This window comes from Coregonus lavaretus, assembly GCF_964263955.1.
Source record: "Coregonus lavaretus genome assembly, chromosome: 20".
In the NCBI taxonomy this organism is placed as follows: domain Eukaryota; kingdom Metazoa; phylum Chordata; class Actinopteri; order Salmoniformes; family Salmonidae; genus Coregonus; species Coregonus lavaretus.
Window position 1 is genome coordinate 10,676,475 of NC_140007.1, and position 21,754 is coordinate 10,698,228.

At 43.1% G+C, this 21,754-nt stretch overlaps 1 protein-coding gene across 1 annotated transcript; it reads right to left on the bottom strand.

Moving 5' to 3' along the window:
- Positions 1-952: 952 nt before the first annotated feature.
- Positions 953-21,620, bottom strand: LOC311147294 (kinesin heavy chain-like; the record flags this gene model as incomplete). Its single annotated transcript, XM_084183980.1, has 29 exons — positions 953-2,733; positions 2,887-2,972; positions 3,178-3,205; positions 3,379-3,461; positions 3,595-3,760; positions 3,920-4,136; positions 5,203-5,307; positions 5,430-5,501; positions 5,642-5,702; positions 5,857-5,958; positions 6,121-6,227; positions 6,321-6,382; positions 6,479-6,596; positions 7,045-7,233; positions 7,433-7,579; positions 7,812-8,018; positions 9,811-9,879; positions 10,355-10,539; positions 10,867-11,015; positions 11,255-11,403; positions 11,956-12,060; positions 12,346-12,470; positions 12,663-12,750; positions 12,896-12,951; positions 13,062-13,110; positions 14,945-15,049; positions 15,345-15,418; positions 15,704-15,791; positions 21,492-21,620. The coding sequence occupies 28 exons, from the start codon at positions 21,618-21,620 to the stop codon at positions 2,894-2,896; spliced, it is 3,114 nt and encodes a 1,037-aa protein (XP_084040106.1). The 3' UTR covers positions 953-2,733; positions 2,887-2,893.
- Between the last annotated feature and the right edge of the window lie 134 nt (positions 21,621-21,754).

Consider the following 21,754-nt stretch of genomic DNA (forward strand, 5'->3'; position numbering starts at 1 on the left):
CCGACTCCCGAGTGGCGCAGTGGTCTAAGGCACTGCATCGCAGTGGTGAAATGTCCTCTGGTCTGATGAAACAAAAATAGAACTGTTTGGCCATAATGACCATCGTTATGTTTGGAGGAAAAAGGGGGGCTTGCAAGCCGATGAACACCATCCCAACCGTGAAGCACGGGGTGGCAGCATCATGCTGTGGGGGTGCTTTGCTGCAGGAGGGACTGGTGCACTTCACAAAATAGATGGCATTATGAGGAAGGAAAATTATGTGGATATATTGAAGCAACATCTCAAGACATCAGTCAGGAAGTTAAAGCTTGGTCGCAATGGGTCTTCCAAATGGACAATGACCCCAAGCATACTTCCAAAGTTGTGGCAAAATGGCTTAAGGACAACAAAGTCAAGGTATTGGAGTGGCCATCACAAAGCCCTGACCTCAATCCTATAGAACATTTGTGGGCAGAACTGAAAAAGCATGTGCGAGCAAGGAGGCCTACAAACCTGACTCAGTTACACCAGCTCTGTCAGGAGGAATGGGCCAAAATTCACCCAACTTATTGTGGGAAGCTTGTGGAAGGCTACCTGAAACGTTTGACCCAAGTTAAACAATTTAAAGGCAATTCTACCAAATACTAATTGAGTGTATGTAAACGTCTGACCCACTGGGAATGTGATGAAAGAAATAAAAGCAGAAATAAATACTTTTCTCTACTATTATTCTGAGAAATAAAGTGGTGATCCTAACTGACCTAAGACAGGGAATATCTACTAGGATTAAATGTCAGGAATTGTGAAAAACTGAGTTTAAATGTATTTGACTAAGGTGTATGTAAACTTCTGACTTCAACTGTATGTACACTCACACTATATGCCCAGCACATATTGTGCAGTCGCTCAGTAACCATTCGGACAGTCTTCACTCACACAATAGACCAAAGATTTCCCAACACAATGATTCTTTGGACATGATTGTCTTTAATAACTTATTTCGGTAAGGGTTTATTTCTGCCAACTACAACACAATGATTCACATATTTGAATGAGTATATACAGAAATATGCATGTCACACAATGAATCACATAAAGAGCATAGACTTACAGAAATAAATACATACAGTACACATTATGGTTCCCTAACAAAGTAATATTATGTGGGTAATTTCCATTCATTTAATCACATACTGATATGCTGTTATACTTACAAGTTTAACAATATAATCACATATTTTAGATATGGTAAAGTCAGACAGTTGAATATCTGGTGGCACACAATTGTACTATGTTACATCCGAAAATGACCTCAAACGGGAATCGAAACAATCATCATGGGCAGGCCTGGTTCTAAATAATTCAGTCTTTCATGTATCCAAGTGGAGGGGGTTATGAGTCTTCGATCACTTACTTCAGTAATTAGCAATTTTGTTGTTAAAAAGATAAGACATTGGTGGCCCCACTAAACACTGTTATCAATCAGAGATCCTGAGATGCTGTAGGTTCCAGTCATATTGTTGATATTAGTAGGCCAAGATGTGGGTCAAAGGGTCTGTTAGATAGACCTGAAGTCAACACCGTACAGTCAGACTACCGACTCCATACAGTACAGTACTTGTCAAAAGACCATGGTCTCCCAACACAACTCCAGCAGCCACTGGTTTTCTCTGTCCCGATTGGCTGATCAGGATTCTGACTGAGAACACACAGCAGAGCACTGGAGAATAATGTCACTGTTACTATAAAATAAAATGCTTTCAAACCCCATTCTGGTGGCAGCTCAGTTGGGAGCAGTTTGAAAACATGTTCAGATGGTGTTTTGTGGTTTATTGAATAACTTCATTTTTATAGAGGTTGAGAAATGTTTGGCATGATTTTGTTCCCTATAACAGAATACAGAGAGAAACTTTTGTCAAAATTCATTTTTGAGAAGCAGGTAGAAGAGCCACTATTTTAAAATAAAGACTATCTTATCAATAACCTCACACTTTACTTCATAAAGAGGAATCTTTGTATAAACAAATTAGTTCACTGGACAACATAACAGCTCGCTCCACTGCCTTACAATCGACTAACATAACAACATATTGGAATCAGTTTGGAAATAATGCAATAAGTTGTATCAGTAGATCTAGAGGTAGGAAATACACAGATACTTCTAAATGTACACACACGACTGCAAGTTATGATCATGTGAAATCAGCTGGGTTAGACTCTAAAGGCCATAGGGCATGGCTGAGTTACACATGCCTCATTACTGACTGGACAATGACATCATACAGCTAATACAACAGCATCATAAACTCTACATGACATCTGTAGCGGTTTATCCCAGTTTATAGAAAATTGAGTAACGCTGTCGTGAAACATGCACAGATTTAGGTTGGCTAATTGGCTAGCTGGGCAACATGCAGAGTGAGATCCTTTGTCGTAAGCTGATAAAACGTCTTCTAGGAAAGGTACCAGGGCATGGTTATGACGGTGCTATAGATCAGCATTATGATGCCACTGTCGAGTAAAGTGGGACAGTACATACACAGACACAGTTCTGGTCAATATCCTTACAGGAGTATACACTACTATGTGTTCTAATCACAGGAGCATGTGTGAGGGTGGACACCATTGGGAGCATGGGGCTGAGCTATACAGTAAGACTAGGGCATCATTGGCCATGTATGGGTGCAGGGGGAGGGAATCTAGATGGCTGCATGCAAATATATGGGAGAGGTACTGAATACAGTGTTTGGTCATCTGTGGAAAGAAAAGAAAATAGGTCGTTAGGAGCCAAGTTTCAAACAAGGAATAGTAGTTCATCCTTCAACGTGCATATTGATGACGTCATTTGTTGTGAATGTAAACAATGTATGTGATGAGCGAGTTAATGTCTGCATGTGCGTTAGTTACCATGTCATTAACTTGCAGCGGTCTCCTGCTGAATGATGTAGAGTCTGCCTGGGTCGTCCACCTTACTGCCACAGTGCACATCACTCCTACACACACACACGCACACGCACACACACACACACACACACACACACACACACACACACACACACACACACACACACACACATACTATTCAGTACTGTAGTGTGGGAGAAGCAGCACTGGTAGTAGTACTAATAGAGGTGGTGGTAACAATTAGTCTCGTTGTAATGCTTGTAGAATATACAGTTGAGGTGCTGATATGCTTACCTGTTGTCATTGACGTCTACGGTGTTTCCTGTTCATGAACAGGGAAGAGTGAGCGTTAGTGTGTATTAAAAAATGGTACTTTCTTCTGACAATCAATAACCTAATTACAAGCGCTTAGCTAGTGTAAAATGTAATGTAAAAAAAAAAAAACAGAACTGGTGGTGTGGGTGATTGGGTGAACTGTATGGCTCGGGGACTCACCGTTATCCCTGTCTATGTTGAGTGGGTAGGACTCCAGCATGTCTGTGGGATTGACTGCTCTGTAGCCCAGAGCTGTGGACACTCTGCTCAACCCAGACAATAGGACATAGTCACTCCTAAGTCTATCTAATAACAAATCAATACAAGTAAACTATTCAAAGCTAAATTAACTTAAAGTATTGATCAATATCAATGTGAGTGTGAGACAGGACTCACGTGTTGGTCTGGACGGAGCTGATCTGAGAGTTAGGTGCGGTGGTCTGTTCTGTGATGGATCTCTGGAACAGGGCATTACTGTAGGTGTTCGCTGGCTCACTGACACGTGTGTAGAACGGGTTGGTAGGAGAGCACACTGGCAGCTGCTTCGGTCGCACTGGTTTGGCTGCAGAATGACAGTAATACCGAGGTCAATCAATCAATAAATATTCCAATCGTTATTCATTTGTTATTCTATTTATCAATGACTGCCTATGAAGCTCTCCATCCAATAAATAGCACATAATCACAGTCAGTAGAACTATATTTGGAGTGGGTGCGCTACCGATCTGTGCAGCATGGGGGCGCCTCAGCGCGTTCTTGGTCCTCATGGTTTCTTTGATGCGGTCCACTTCCTTCTGGTAACGGCGCCTGTCGATCATGGCGCCCTCCTTGGCGTCCCTCAGTGCCGTCTCCAGGGCCTTAACTCTCTCAGCAGTAGACCGAAGACGTTTCTCCAGCTTTGGAAGCTCACAACGCAGATCTGCATTGTCACGAACCAGCTACAGAGAAATACAAAGAGAGAGAGAGAAGGGAGGAGGAGAGAGAAGAAATAAAAGAGTGACACAAGGGAAGAGAGATTTATAGCAGGGAATACTGATAGATCAGGGGTGGATAAGGTAAGAGAGGGTGGGATGAGACTCGGTGACGGCAGTTTGAGAGAGATGAGGGGAGATTGTATTAACAACAGGGAAGGAGAGGAGACTGCACACTGACCTTGACATAAAATGATGCGTTTATGACTCATCAAAAGCTAAATTTAGCCACACGAGCACGCTTTCTTTCAATATTATTGTGTCCCCTGAATATCTTGTATCACGGAAGTATTTTGAATTTAAATGTTTCCTCTCTCATAACCCATAGCATGAAATCATATAAACATTCAAAGATAAATATACTGTGTAACCTTTCCTCATTTGGTTCATGCCAGACTAAAACAGCTCAGAACCTGTCAGATAACAAGTGATAACATCTCAGTGAGTATTGCATCACACAAACACACATTCACATACAGCTCACTCTTTTTCTCTTTCAAACTCTCTCTCAATTTCAAACATCTCTCTGATCTACAAAAACAACAACTGCATGCCAAGAAAGAGTGTTAAGGAAGCATCGAGCCGTGTGTGTCCCTTTTAGAAGCCTGATGCAAAAGCAGAGGGAAAAAAGAAAAAATAGGATGCAAAAAAAAAAAAAAAGAGGATGCAAGGACTGCTGGGAGATGGAGGCGAAGGAGAATCGAGGGCCTGTACCTGTCGGTGGCACTCCATCACCTGCAAGGTGTTCTCTTAACACACGACAACTAGAACAACAACAGAAACCCACGACACACAAACACACACATCCATGCTCACACACACTAAACAGCACGAGAACAAGAGGTGAAAAAGGAGCCAAGGGTAGAGAGTTGAGTGTGGAAAGGCAAGAAGGGAAAGGGGTGATGCTAGGTTGCGATGTAGGATCATGGTAGGTGTTCATACTTGGAGCAGGAGAGAGGTTTCTGGTGCGATCAGTACGGTTTTACTTCATCCAAACAAGTCAGACAACACAACTATCCTGTGAGGCTCTCACCTGTTTGTGAACCTTTGTAAGCTGGTCCAGGTTATTCTCAAGAAAGGAAATCTTCTGTTTCTGGGTGCAAGACCCCCCACTATCATCAGGCTCCATTTCGGAACTCTGTGGAAGAAAGAAAAGAATTGGAACAGAGAGAAATAAAGAGAGGTGAAAGGGGAGTTTAGTCCCCTTCATAGTGATTAATAGGGGTATCTTCTGTCTTTCTTTCTCCATCTATCACTCACTTTTTTAACCCGCGACGTGAGGTCTTGAACGAACAGCTTGCGCAGGTTGTGGAGGGTCTGGAGCTCCCGAGCCTGAAAACAGAGATGGAGAAGAAGAGCAGTCAAAGAAAAGAAAAAGAGGGAGAAGGTAAAGAAAAGAGAGGTAGAAGCAGAGAGAGAAGAAAGAGGAAGAGAGGAGGGTAAGAGAGAGAGACAGAGAGAGGGCCACTCACAACAGTGTCCTCCAGCCCTTTGAGGTCCTGCTTGGTCTGCTCATGGCGTTCATGCAGGAATCTGACAGGAAGAGGAAACACATCATCAGCAACATCCAAATCAGAATAGATTCCTTAACTTTGTGACTTCACGTTGTGTCAGTGTGTGTGTGTGTGTGTGTTTGTGTTTGTGTGTGTTCAGACTATGTCAGCGTGTGTGTGGCGCTCAGACTTACGACAGCTCCTCCAGCCGCTCGCTCTTGCTGCTGTCCACGCTCTTCAAACGGTCAAAGTCGGCAAGCACCTGAGCCAACTCAATCTGCAGCTTCTGGTTATGACTGAGAGAGATGGAGAGAGAGAGGATCATGTTTAATAAGAAAGAGAGAGAGAGAGACAAAACGTTGAATGTTCAAGGTTTTTAAAGTGAAGTGAATATTTTATTTTTATCTCATCAACAGCACATAAACTGAGAGGGTTACAGTAGTCTTGATGACACTGACTCAGTGAGGTCATCAATGATCCTCTGCTTCTCGTTGATCTCATCCCGCAGATGGGCCATCTGCTTGTGGTGGAGACCACGGTGAGACTCCTGCTGCCGAGGAACCTTCTGAACCACAATGAGGAAAAGAACACGGTCAGTTTCATTTAATTTCACTCATTAATAGGTGACATAATTAGCATTATTGGAATCAATGTTTACCTTGATGTTACCCTCCTCGGTCTCACCCTTCTCTCCATCCTTCTCCTCAAGCAGAGAGTTATCTGTAACATAGAGAGAGATCTGTAAAGATCTGGTTTTCCACCTGGGGCCTGTAGCCTGACTGATGTGAGGGTGGATGGTGTGTGGAGGAGTGTTACCTGGGTCCTGCAGCTTGGCCAGCTCCTCGCTGAGGGAGTCGTGGCTCTCCTCCAGCATCCTCTTCTTCTGCTCCACACTCTGCATGTACTCCGTCAGAGAGCGGATCTTCGTTTCATGCTGTGAACACCTCACACAGAGTCACTTAGCTGACGTGACACAATACACTCCCATCTATACAGTTAATAAAATGTCTATACATTTCGTCAATGACATGACGGAAAAATGTATTCATAGTGTGCGGTGGTAAAGTGTATCTATGTATAGATCAGAGGAGGCTGGTGGGAGGAGCTATAGGAGGATGGGCTCAGTGTAATGGCTGGAATGGAATAAATGGAACAGAGTTAAACATGTTGTTTCCATTTGTTTAATGTGTTTGATCCCATTCCATTGATTTAATTCCAGCCAATACAATGAGCCTGTCCTCCTATAGCCCCACCCACCAGCCTCCTCTGGTATACATGGTATCAACATACCATATGTATTTATATACATATGCTGTGTATAGTATAGTCATTCTAGCTGGTTGTGATGTCTGTATTGCGTATACTGAGGTGCCCAGGCTGACCTGGGAGATGAGGAGCTGGCAGGAGGAGAGCTCGCGGCCCGTCTCCTCCATCTTGCGATGACACTCCACCTGCAGGTTCTCCAGCTGGCGACAGCGCTTCACCATGGACTTGACCTCCGACTTGATCTTGCTGATGTAGAGACGGGCCACCGTGAACTCCTCCTCGATCGCCCCACTGATCTCCACCGGCTACAGCAGAGAGAGAGAGAGAGTAGAACGGGAGAGAGAGGGATTGAAAAGAAGGCTCACAGGGAGGGCGAGAGATGGAGGGATGGGGGGGGGGAGGAAGATGAAGCACCTACTGTATACAAATCCTCTCTCACTGCCCATCTAACTATTCTACCTCAGGAGTTCCAGAGGAGAGCAGTATGAGGTGGAAGTAACTCACCAGCTTGATCTCCCCGTTGCCCACGATGGTGCTGAACTCACTTAGGTCCCTCATCAGGCCGTTGAGGACGTCAGCAATGCGCTTCCTCTGCTGACCACTCACTTCCTGCATGTGGGATAGCTCCGCCTCCAACTCCATCAGACTGGCCTGCACAGCAGACACGATGGAAGGAGAGAGGGACAAACGAGAGACAGGCTAAAGATTTACTTATGCAAAAATTTAATCTAAATTATGCCACCACGTTGACAGAGCTCTGGTCATTTCAAGTAGAGCAAAGAATCCATAAAGACCACATAGACTTCATTCAATACTTCATAGAAAATCATAGTAGAATTTATGTCTGTTCTATGCCTTGTATTTCTATGCCCTGCTGACCCACCATCTTCTGGGCCAACTGGTCGGCCAGCAGCTGGTTCTGCAGGCCCTTCTCCTCCACCTCCTGGCTTTTCTGGTCATAGTTGATGGCCAGCTCCTCAAGTGCCTGCAGCACCTCCTTCACCTCTGTCTTGGCACAGTTGCTCTCCACCTGCAGACGGCCCAGCTCCGCCTGCACCTTGTCCCCATCCCCACGGGAAGATGCCAGCAGCTAGAAGACACAGAGAGAGAAACGATCACGTGAACACAGCTTCACAAATATTTTACATTACATTTACGTCATTTAGCAGACGCTCTTATCCAGAGCGACTTACAGTTAGTGATCATATGTAGGAACACAGTACACATACACAGACAACACACAATATTCGTAATATTCATATTTTACACAGTACAACCACACACAAGACACACACAGATTGACTAGATTTAGAATTGGTATTTGAGTCGTCCCCTGTTGCTGCTATGACAACTGTTCAATTGAAAGAGATTTGCTGCAAAACTGAAAGGGTAAGAAATGGCTTATAGTATTAGACCAACATGTATAGATTCAGGATCATCAAATGTATCAGATGATCAACTATATTTAGGGTAGACATAGAGAGGATTCCAGGTTATTTGTTTGCTTGGTTAGAATTCTACAACTTATTCTGTATAGGCCTACTGTACATCCCCATTAGATGTCACCTCTACCAATAGAGATAGTCAGAGGACGTTTCCATTGAAGGCTTCCACCATTTTAAAGTAGTCAACAGGGTGGGGATTCCTATGGGTTGGGTGTGATCAGCCAATGATCAGAGCATTGTCTTCGTCTTTAAATTGGGTGCTATGGTCTGTAAATGGCTTTAAGCTATATCACCGCCATCTAGTGGTTACAATAAATGAATGACACACAAGATCTGGTTCAGGATTGCAGGTGGCAGTAAATCACCAATATTAGCTTTACACTTTTTTCAAACACAAAAGAAGAAGAAAATGTACTACTTTAAAATGGAGATAGCCTCAATGTGACTAGATGGTATACAGCTACGGTCAGAAGTGACTTTTTCGTAGCAGGTTAGGAGAACTTATGCAGCAGGTTAGGATAATTACGATAATTAGGTTAAGGTTACGAAAAGGGTTAGAGTTAGGGTTAGCCTCGTTGAGAACCAGGCTTCCCTAATCAGAAAGCCAGGTGAAGCCTGGTGAAGTCAATGGCAAAAAGGGGTGGAAACCCGGTGTAGATCTGTGACGCCTCGCAACACGTCAAACCAATCAAATGCCTCGCTTGGGCAGAGCTCACCAGATTAGTACCGTTGGAGCAACAGTGTGTGAGGATGGCCAGGAAATCGCAGATTAAAACCCCATCAAAATATGTTGATGTATGCCATGTTTGTGGTGAACCCTACGACTCTAACAGGAACAAACATAACATTTTGAAAGGTTAATCGTCTTTATTGTGACCGGACAACACACTGGCGGTTGGAAAACAGTGACGAACATAACACGCAGCACCCCTTCTACGGGCATGTGGGGGGAGGGTTCTTGAAATGTAAGATCCAATAAAAATGCAGCCGTTCTAGCCGTTTCGGCTAATACACAATTCTCCAGACCTCAAGGAGGTGTGACAACAACAGGTTTTCGAGGTATGGCTACGCGAGACTAGGGTTACGGTTAGCTCAAATATCAAAATTCTCGCTGAACGTGCAACTTTTGACGTCACTTTGACATAAACTGTATGCCGTCTAGCCATAACCGCCTCGATGGCGCTGCCCATGCTGTCACAGACGCCATAATGGCAGATATACAAAGGCGAGACCTCTTTCCATCTCCATGCCTCTACCACTACTACCTCTAGTGTCCATAACACAAAGGGCACTATATACTACGATAGTATTAGACCAACATGTATAGATTCAGGATCATCAAGATTTGTATCACCATAAAAAGCGAACGTATTTGTTAATAAGGCCTTTGCATGAACGAGAGTTGCCTGGACAATGATTGTCCGAGTGTGTCCTTACCTCATCCTGATCCAGCATCTGCTCCTTCAGTTTCTCAACCAACTGGCACTGCAGGTTGATCTCATCATCCTGTGGAGACACACGCACACACACTATGGTCACTTGGTCTGCTAGTGGAAATGTGCATACACTGAGTGTACAAATCATTAGGAACACCTTCCTAATATTGAGTTGCACCCCCTTTTGCCCTCAGAACAGCCTCAATTCGTCAGGGCATGAACTCTACAAGGTGTCGAAAGCGCTCCACAGGGATGTTGGCCCATGTTAACTCCAATGCACAGTTGTGTCAAGTTGGCTGGATGTCCTTTGGGTGGTGGACCATTCTAGATACAAACGGGGAAGTGTTGAGCGTGAAAAACCCAGCAGCGTTGTAGTTCTTGACACAACCGGTGTGCCTGGCACCTACTGTTCTTAATGTTTTGTACAGTCAGTGTATGTAATACCCTTCCAATGTGTGTGTGTGTGTGTGTGTATGGTGTGGTGTGTGTGTGTGTTTATGTGTGTGTGTGGTGTATGGTGTGTGTGTGTTTCAACAGGCCCTGACCTTGTCGTCCAGCTGCTTGTAGAGCTTGCGGATCTCCTCCTCGTATTTCTGACGCTCCTCCTCAGAGATGCGCACCACGATGGAGGAGGTGTCATTGTCCAGGATCATCATGGGGCTCCGCTCCTCCACCGACTCCAGATGCACCACGTCAGCAGTGATCCTCTCTGTCTCAGGAACATTCTCTCCTGGAGGAGCAAGAGGAGTGGAGAGGAGATGATGTGTCAGCAGTCTATGTCAGCTCTTAAGAGAATTGACTTCCTATTCATCTGTCTAGCTTTTTCCTGGAAATGAAGTGTACTGACATGCCTGTGTGCCTTGCTGCCAACCTCAAGCAGAGTTCAAGGAATATCAAGAATATGCATGGCAAGCATGTTATTTTCAAAGTATATTAAGAGTATAAATTCAATCAACATTGAGAAAAAATGTGTCATTAACAATAAAGAAAAGTAATAAACTAGGCATCCTCAACCATGCTAAATGCTGTCCAGTTCTGTGTTTACAGTATGTCTCACCGTTCCTCCAGCGGTTGAGCTCAGCCTCCAGCCTCTGAACCGTTTCCTTCATGGTTTTGTTCTTCTCCTTCTCCTTCTCGTACTTCCTCTTCCACTGATCAGCCGTCAGCTCCAGGTTGACGGAGGCCGTGTTCCTGATGGTCTTAGCACTGGAGGGCAGGGGGAATGTTAATGACATCAGCTTTTATTCATCATACCAGTAATATATGCATATTCATATTGGAACAGGTGAATATGAATACGGGTTAAGGAAATATTGCATGTAAAATCATTTGACTACGGACATATTGGTACATTGGCCATTTCTGTGTAGAATTGACAGTTGACACGGTTAAATTAGTACATTGTCAATGCAGGGAGAAGACAAGATGGGCAAAGTGTTTGTTACCGTTGTCCAAACATCAGGGTGGACTTGGTCTCAGCGTCGTTGAAGCTGGATGGTGAGCAGCAGATGAACATGGTGGTCCTACAGTTACCACCCAGAGAGTCCTGCAGTATACGGGTCATCTTGCTGTCACGGTATGGCACGTGGGTTTTCTACCAAACAAAACAGAGGAAGAAGGGATAAAGTGAGTAAGTATACTCTTAGAAAAAAGGGTTCCAAAAGTATTGTTCGGCTGTCCCCATAGGAGAACCCTTTTTGGTTCCAGGTCTCCCAGGTCACCCTTTGTGGAAAGGGTTCTACAAGGAACCCAAAATGGTTCTACCTGGAACCAAAAAGGTTTCGTCAAAGGGTTCTCCTATGGGGACAGCAGAATAACTATTTTAGGTTCTAGATAGCACCTTATTTTCTAAGAGTGTAGAGTAAATATGCAGCATTCAGTTGATGGCAGAGAAATCTAGGAGAAAGTTGGCATTGATAGGTGTGTGTGGTGAGTTGGCATTGACCAGGCTTCAGATGGGTTATCATTGAGAGTGGTGTGGGGGTGAACTTTTGTTAGCAGGTCCATGGGGTGGGTTGGCCTGGATGGCATGGAGATGATTGTACAGTGAGTTGGTACGGATAAATGTGTGTAGTGGTTGGAGGGGCTGGATTGACATTAGGGTGACAGGTGTGTAAGGTAGACGGCTGTACTGTCCTGGACTCACCGTCCCTTCAGCCAGTGCAGAGATTACGTTGCCCAGAGCAGACAGAGACTTATTGATGTTTTTGGCCTCATCAAGAACGGCACCCGCAGCGCCAGTTTTGCTGACCTGAGAGAGAGAAAGAGAGTGGGGGCAGAGATAGAGACAGGGAGACAGGTGCAGAGAGAGAGAGAGAGAGAGAGAGAGAGAGAGAGAGAGAGAGAGAGAGAGAGAGAGAGAGACTAAATTACTGACTGTGACTCAATGACCTATGGAAAGGTCAAAACCCCCAGTGTCACTGTGCTTATAATGTCAGCTCTGTCACAATGGCATATGCAGAGTAGACATTGACCCATAGTCTCTCTCACCTCAGCCCAGCTACATAAACCAGACAGACAGGAAGTGAAGTCTTACCTTCTCACTACCAGCCAAGTCCACCAGGTAGAGTTTCCCACACAGCTTCTGCTCCGTCTCCACGTGTTCCTGCTTGATGTTGATCAGGAAGATACTGTGACTGCGAGAGCTGTGCTCATTCATGTCTATGAGGAGCGAGAACAACATGGAGACGAATGAGCATCTTCATGTCAATATGCACAATGTCCCAACTGTCACAATACACTTGACTAACCATGAAACTCTCCTGTTAGCAGAAAGACAAGGCAACTGGATTCTCTGCTAAAAAAGGGGAGTGGTGGGAATGGACTAACGGAGGGAACATTCTGAAGACTTACTGGTCACGGCAACATGGCGGTTGTTCTTCCCCTCGTCAATGACATCCATGACCTCATCAGGGCTGGACACAAAGCGCTCGGTGCAACCCTACAGGGAGGGGGGAGGGATGATAGAGGAGTGAGATAATAAAGGGTTAATAATGAATATGCATACCTTTTTTCTTGGACAATGTTATGCACAGTTATAAACAGATGTAGGTGTAGTTAGTGACAGTGGGCCTTGTCAAACCCACCTTCACATATGGGATCTTGTTCTTATCCTCATGAACAGCCAGGTTAGTCTTGGTCACTAAAAGATACAGAAACAACCTTTAGGGCAGACAGTTTTTTAAGAAGATTTGGCTTAGTAATGGCATTAGATGTAGACTTGGTAAATCAAAGGTAGAACTGTGCACAAACCATCCAGCAGATCACGGATTTTGTCCATATAGACTTCAAAATATGAAACCTAAGTAGTGGAAATGGAAAAGAGAAGATAATCACAATCAAGTCATACATGCTGTGGCTCCATGTACGAGCACTAAGACATTTACATTGTGGTATACAAATGGATGATTACTCATACACTCTTAGAAAAAAAGGTGCAATCTAGAACCTAAAAGGGTTCTTTGGCTGTCCCCATAGGAGAACCCTTTGAAGAACCCTTTTTGGTTCCAGTTAGAACCTTTTTGGTTCCAGTTAGAACCTTTTTGGTTCCAGGTAGAACCTTTTGGGGTTCCATGTAGAACCCTTTCCACAGTGGGTTCTACATGGAACCCAAAAGGGTTCTACCTAGGGCTGTGGCGGTCATTACATGTTGTCAGCCAGTTATTGTAATGCAAAGCCTGCTGGTCTCATGGTAATTGACCGTTAATTAACATAAACACGTTTAGCATCTCCAGGCCTCCACGCATACAGGCCTTTAGAACATCTACATTTAAAAATGTCTAATAAATCAATTGAATATACACCATCACAATAAATCCATTATTTATTTTAGTCAGGTCTAAAGAATCATGCTATGAAGAGAATGTATTTCAGAACAGAATATGATAACTGTATGTTATCTGGCTATGTGCCATGCCATAGGCTGTAGGCATGTTCCTTTAGCAGACAAGATATGCTTTTAAGTCCCGTGCCATTATTTTACATTATATCATTTTATAGTAAGAAGAATATAATTGAACTTAGCTGAATAAAATAGAAAGGATATTTTTCCCATTCCGGAGCGAGTGCGCATTATGAAGTGGCTATGTTGAGCGTAAAATTGATCATTTGAAACAGGTCCAATACGTTTAGAGTTATATTGGTCTGTAAGCCGCACTGCACAATCAATGAACCAACAGCATCACCTAGGCCTATAGCCTGCGTTCTCTCCTACACTGGATAGAACGTTTGGAGTGTAGCATAAGGTACCAGTCCCATCCAGTATGCATAATAATACAGTCCACACTCCTAGGCGATTAATAGAATTTGTTAAATTTTGGAGTATAGGCTAGACCAATTATGTACCAAAGACATCTTAAATCAGTTTTTGTGTATGTTTTTCTGCCATGCATAATATGTGTATAATAGCACAATCATTATTTTAATTCAGGGATTTTTTCGAGGTTGGGCTCGTTTGCATAAGCTCTAATATGTGTATGGGTGTTTTGAATTAATCAAAGTGCTCTCCATTTCGTTGTTAGGCTTTGAAACAACATCCACAATGACCATGTTCCAACCTGTTGTTGAACTTCTTTCTTCAAATTGATTAATCACAGTGAAGTGAGTTTTAAAAGCACATACTGTTTTGATGATAAGTGTTTGAGGTGATTTTCAATTGCATTTGCATTGATGTCAGAGTGGTTAGAGGGACAATAGAGCCCTGAGTACCAGGCCATTAGCGACCTGATGACTGTTAGCAAGTTGGGTACTACCAATGTCCAGAGTGCATAAGAGGAGATTATCGTGACCACGGTCACGAGGAAATTTCCTGGTGTAGTGGTATTATGGTCACCGCAACAGCCGTAGTTCTAACCGGAACCAAAAAGGGTTCTACCTGGAACCAAAAAGGATGCTCCTATGGGGACAGCCGAAGAACCCTTTTGGAACCCTTGTTTCTAAGAGTGTAGGGGATGAAAAACCCTAACCATCCTAAATATGGAGAGAGAGAGAGAGAGAGAGAGAGAGAGAGAGAGAGAGAGAGAGAGAGAGAGAGAGAGAGAGAGAGAGAGAGAGAGAGAGAGGGGGGAGAGAGAGAGAGAGAGAGAGAGAGAGAGAGAGAGAGAGAGAGAGAGAGAGAGAGAGAGATGAATCCAAACCTTGATGTGGAACTCCAGGTTCTCGTCCATGCCAAAGATATGGTTGAAGATGTCCTCTGCAATCCTGGGAATGATGCCCATCTGATTGGGGTCATGCAGTTTCCCCTATAAAGACATACTGTGCAGTCAATCTCTGGTGTTTGAGAGGTTAATACCTGTTATATATTGTATGAATATGAAAATCCTCATGTCATTACTAGCAGTGTTTTTCCAATACCATTTACTAGATGGGGTGCAAATGCCCCCAAAGCAACATCCGGGGTATTACATTTCGATTTAAACCAAACTGAAGCCAAATTTATGCTGAATCATTTCACAATGCGAGATCATCACTTTTTCAGAAGAGCACGTATTTGAAAATACTGTATTATGTATATAATTGCAATGACTCCCACTGTACCTCCATGGTGTGAGTCTTGCCGGAGGCGGTCTGTCCATATGCGAAAATAGTGCCATTGTATCCACCCAGAACATCTATATAAACAGAGGGAAACCAAGATAATTTGAGGAAATTATAGAAATGAAAGAATTTCTTCAGGCCTTCAAGTTTGAAAATAAGGAAGACACCACCAACCTTTAATATGAACACAGTTATGGGAAACAAAGGCAAGAAGGCTACTACTGTGTGATGTCACCAACTGATTTAATCAATTGATGAGTCAGAACCCCACACTGACTTCTCTTTTATCTCTCTAATATACCTCCATAGACTGCGTGTGGATGTTCGTTCTGCCATTGTTGGCAGTATTTGCTCCTTACCCTTGACAATCTGTTTAGCACAGGTATTGTAGACCTGCTCCTGAGTGGTGTTGGTGGGAAAAACCCGGTCGAACACGTATGACCGCCCCTGGGAGACACAAAGAGATTAGGTCAGTTGTGTAAACCAAATACTGTAGCTATTACTTAGAATACACAGACTAAGATGAACCATGGTATAGACATACTGAATAGGAAAATAATTACAGAAATGTTCTTGTCTCCAATTGTATCCCAAACAAACAAACCATGGAAATGCAACCAAGTTTGTTCTTGGTTCCTTGTTTATGGATAGTGATAGACGATTCATGTATGTCAATCACGGAATAAATGAATGAGACAGAAGAAAAAATACGGTCAGAGACAATAAGGACCAAAACCAAAGCCGTAGCAAAATAATCCTGTGTCCTAGGATATAGATTGGAGGGCGTACTGTTTTATCTGCCCAGTGCCTACAGAGTCACTATGTATGATCCCTAACGATGATAAAACTGCCTATAGGAGACCTGGCAGTGTGGTGCCAGGACAACAACCTCTCCCTCAACGTCAGCAACACAAAGGAGCAGATCGTGGACTACAGGAAACGGAGGGCCGAGCACACCCCCATCCACATCGATAGGGCTGTAGTGGAGCAGGTCAAAAGCTTCAAGTTCCTCGGTGTCCACATCACTAAGGATCTATCATGTTCCAAACACACCAACACAGTCGTGAAGAGGGCACGACATCGACTCTTCCCCCTCAGGAGGCTGAAAAGATCTGTCATGGGCCCTCAGATACTCAAAAAGTTATACAGCTGCACCATTGAGAGCATCTTGACTGACTGCATCACTGCTTGATTTGGCAACTGCTTGGCATCCAACCAAAAGGCGCTACAGAGGGTAGTGCGTACGGCCCAATACATCACGGGGCCGAGCTCCCTGCCATTCAGGATCTCTATACCAGGTGGTGTCAGAGGAAGGCCCTAAAAGATGTCAAAGACTCCAGCCAACCAAGACTGTTCTCTCTGCTACCGCACGGCAAGCGGTATCGATGCACCAAGTCTGGAACCAACAGGACACTGAACAGTTTCTACTACAAAGCCATACGCCTGCTAAATAGTTAGCTACATAGCTAACCAAATACAGTGCATTCGGAAAGTATTCAGACCCCTTGACTTTTTCCACATTTTGTTAAGTTATAGCCTTATTCTAAAATGTATTACATAGTTTTTTCCCCTCATCAATCTCCACACAATACCCCATAATGATAAAACCAAAACCAAATGTATTACAAATAGAAAAAAGGAAATATCACATTTACTTAAGTATTCAGACCCTTTACTCAGTACTTTGTTGAAAAACCTTCAGCAGCGATTACAGCCTCAAGTCTTCTTGGGTATGACGCTACAAGCTTGGCACACCTGTGTTTGGGGAGTTTCTCCCATTCTTCTCTGCAGATCTTCTCAAGCTCTGTCAGGTTGGATGGGGAGCGTCGCTGCACAGCTATTTTCAGGTCTCTCCAGAGATGTTCGATCGGGTTCAAGTCCGGGCTCTGGCTGGGCCACTCAAGGACATTCAGAGACTTGTCCCGAAGCCACTCCTGCGTTATCTTGGCTGTGTGTTTAGGGTCATTGGCCTGTTGGAAGGTGAACCTTTGCTCCAGTCTGAGGTCCTGAGCGCTCTGGAGCAGGTTTTCATCAAGGATCGCTCTGTACTTTGCTTCGTTCATTACATTTACATTTCAGTCATTTAGCAGACGCTCTTATCCAGATCGACTTACAGTTAGTGAATGCATACGTTAGTTTTTTTTTTTCATCTTTCCCTCGATCCTGTCCAATCAATTGAATTTACCACAGGTGGACTCCATTCAAGTTGTAGAAACATCTAAATGATGATCAATGGAAACAGGATGCACCTGAGCTCAATTTCGAGTCTCATAGCAAAGGGTCTGAATAGTTATGTAAATAAAATACGTATGTTTTAATTTTTTTATACATTTGCAAAAATGTCAGAAAACCTGTTTTCACTTTGTCATTATGGGGTATTGTGTGATGAGAAAAAAATTAATGTAATCCATTTTAGAATAAGGCTGTAATGTAACAAAATGTGGGAAAAGGGAAGGGGTCTGAATACTTTCCGAATGCACTGTAGCTACCCAGACTATCTGCATTGACCCTTTTTGCACTAACTACATAGTTAACCAAATAGCTACCCGGACTATATGCATTGACCCTTTTTGCACTAACTCATCACATATGCTGCTGTTACTATTTAATATCGGTCACTTTATTGCTAGTTATATGTACATACCGTGCCTTCAGAAAGTATTCATACCACTTGACTTATTCCACATTTTGTTGTGTTACAGCCTGAATAAAAAATGGATTAAATAGATTTTTTTTCTCATCAATCATTTTTTTCACATTGTAGAATAATAGTGAAGACATCAACACTATGAAATAACACATTTGGAATCATGTAGTAAACAAAAAGGTGTTAAACAAATCAAAATATATTTTATATTTGAGATTCTTCAAATAGCCACCCTTTGCCTTGATGACAGCTTTGCACACTCTTGGTATTCTCTCAACCAGCTTCACCTGGAATGCTTTTCCAACAGTCTTGAAGGAGTTCCCACATATGCTGAGCACTTGTTGGCTGCTTTTCCTTCACTCTGCGGTCCAACTCATCCCAAACCATCTCAATTGGGTTGAGGTCGGGGGATTGTGAAGGGCAGGTCATCAGATGCAGCACTCCATCACTCTCCTTCTTGGTCAAATAGCCCTTACATTGCCTGAAGGTGTGTTGGGTCATTGTCCTGTTGAAAAACAAATTATAGTCCCACTAAGCCCAAACCAGATGGGATGGCGTATCGCTGCAGAATGCTGTGGTAGCCATGCTAGCTAAGTGTGCCTTGAATTCTAAATAAATCACAGACAGTGTCATAAGCAAAGCTCCCCCACACCATAACACCTCCTCCTCCATGCTTTACGGTGGGAACTACATATGCGGAGATCATCCGTTCACCCACACCCGTCTCACAAAGACGGTTGGAACCATAAATCTCCAATTTGGACACCAGACCAAAGGACACATTTCCACCAGTCTAATGTCCATTGCTCGTGTTTCTTGGCCCAAGCAGGTCTCTTCTTATTATTGGTGTCCTTTAGTAGTGGTTTCTTTGCAGCAATTCGATCATGAAGGCCTGATTCACACAGTCCCCTCTAAACAGTTAATGTTGAGATGTGTCTGTTACTTGAACTCTGTGAAGCATTTATTTGGGCTGCAATTTCTGAGGCTGGTAACTCTAATGAACTTATCTTCTGCAGCAGAGGTAACTCTGGGTCTTCCATTCCTGTGGCAGTCCTCATGAGAGCCAGTTTCATCATAGCGCTTGACGGTTTTTGCGACTGCACTTGAAGAAACTTTCAAAGTTCTTGAAATGTTCCGTATTGACTGACCTTCATGTTTTAAAGTAATGATGGACTGTCATTTCTCTTTGGTTATTTGAGCTGTTCTTGCCATAATATGGATTTGGTCTTTTACCAAATAGGGCGATCTTCTGTATACCACACCTACCTTGTCACAACACAACTGATTGGCTCAAACGCATTAAGAAGGAAAGAAATTCCACAAATTAACTTTAAAGAAGGCACACCTGTTAAATTAAATGCATTCCAGGTGACTACCTCATGAAGCTGGTTGAGAGAATGCCAAGCGTGTGCAAAGCTGTCATCAAGGTAAAGGGTGGCTATTTGAAGAATCTTAAATATAAAATATATTTTGATTTGTTTAACACTTTTTTGGTTACTACATGATTCCATATGTGTTATTTCCATATGTGTTATATAAGTCTCCCGAGTGGCGCTGTGGTCTAAGGCACTGCATCGCAGTGCTAGCTGTACCACTAGAGATCCTGGTTCGAATCCAGGCTCTTTCATAGCCGGCCATGACCGGGAGACCCATGGGGCGGTGCACAATTGGCCCAGCGTCGTCCAGGGTAGGGGAGGGAATGACCGGCTGTGGGTTGTGGGTTCGATGCCCACAGGGGGCCAGGATAAAAAAATAATGTATGCACTTACTAACTGTAAGTTGCTCTGGATATGAGTGTCTGCTAAAAAAATGTAGATGTCTTCACTATTATTCTACAATGTAGAAAATAGTAAAAATAAAGAAATACCCTGGAATGAGTAGGTGTGTCCAAACTTTCAACTGGTACTGCCCCGAGTCAATACTTTGTAGATGCACCTTTGGCAGTCTTTCTGGGTAAGTCTCTAAGAGCTTTCCACACCTGGATTGTACAATATTTGCCCATTATTATTTTCAAAATTCTTCAAGCTCAAATTGGTTGTTGATCATTGCTAGACAACCATTTTCAGGTCTTGCCATAGATTTCCATGTAGATTTAAGTCAAAACTGTAACTCGGCCATTCAGGAACAGTCACTGTCTTCTTGGTAAGCAACTCCAGTGTAGATTTGGCCTTGTGTTTTAGGTTATTGTACTACTGAAAGGAATTCATCTCCCAGTGTCCGGTGGAAAGCAGACTGAACCAAATTGATCTACATTTAATCAATTTTAAATTCAGCCTGTAACACAACAAAATATGGAAAAAGTCAAGGGGTGTGAATACTTTCTGAAGACACTGTATCTACCTCAATAACCTCGCACCCCTGCACATCGACTCGGTACTAGTACCCCTTGTATATAGCCAAGTTATCGTTTCTCATTGTGTATCTATTATTACGTTTTACTTTTCTGAAGCAGATGACACATGGCCAAGAGCTTGACTCAGACTGAATTTTAACACAGCTGGTCTTGAAATAGGGAAATCATTCAGAATGCATTGTAATAGTTAAAGGATGATCATTCACATGTCCATTGTACAATAGGCCTACATTGAATATCACTCCCTGTAGAAAAACATAACAAGAGTAGCCTGAAGCTGACCCATTCACATCACTAGCAATACAGATGCATCCCCATGAAAAAAGATTTGTCCAGTGTGAGGCAGTCAGTCTGGCACAGAGGGAGAGTGAGTCAGTTCTAAACAGGAGAATGATTATTGATCCTCTCCTCCATATGCAATTAGAGAACAGATTCTTGGCCCACTGTAAAGAATTATGACTGAAGAGAAGGTCAGCCAAAGGTGTGTCCCTTATCCTCAGTTAAACTCCAAATAAATCCACTCTCTCATTCCACTCTGTCCTGGCCCTGATGAACCCAACAGACTAGTAGGCCTATCTGAGGAGGGAATGATTAAGCTATGTGATACTGTGGCGTACAGTATCTATGTGGCATTTATTACATAGGCCTAGTACAATCCCTGCCTATACATTTAAAGTACCATTGCCATTACATATACGAACCAAATCATTATGATGAGAATAACAGCAGCATATTGTTGCTAAAATAACATACAAACAATATTAGCTATTGGCAGACTATGTAGACCATCCATATAGGCGGCGGCCTGTAGTAAATATATTGAGTTCATTTCCATTGAACGGGTTCATTTCTGTTATCAATAGCCTTACACATAAGGTTAATGTAAATTGGTAAGCTATTGGATATGAGGCCTGATATGTAGCTGCAGTAAATAACACGTGACCAATAGGCCTACTGTAGGCCTATACACTGAGGGGAAATCACAGCCGACTGCACTGAATGCTCAACTGATGCCTACGCAGTTTAATGAAATTATTATAGTCAAGTAGCCAAATTTTAATCACAAATGATTGCTATTGGCAGTCCAAAAGGAAACATAAAAAGTTAATAATTTATTAATGAGCATAATAGAAACAAAGTGCCTTACCCCAACGCTGACACTGTCATCTCCTAGAAATGTAGGAATAAATTGATCCCCACGCAGAATCTCGGATTGATTCAGAGGGCGAAAGCGACACAACACCTTGATATTACATTCGGAGGTTGCATCCGCCATTGCGCAAATTCAATTGACGGGGTTGGAATAAACTAGTCGACAATCACAATTTGCAGGCCCAGTCGACTGTAAAATAAGTAATGACAGATCTGCTTGAATGCAAAAAGATACGTCCTTATTCTTATGTCTTCAAG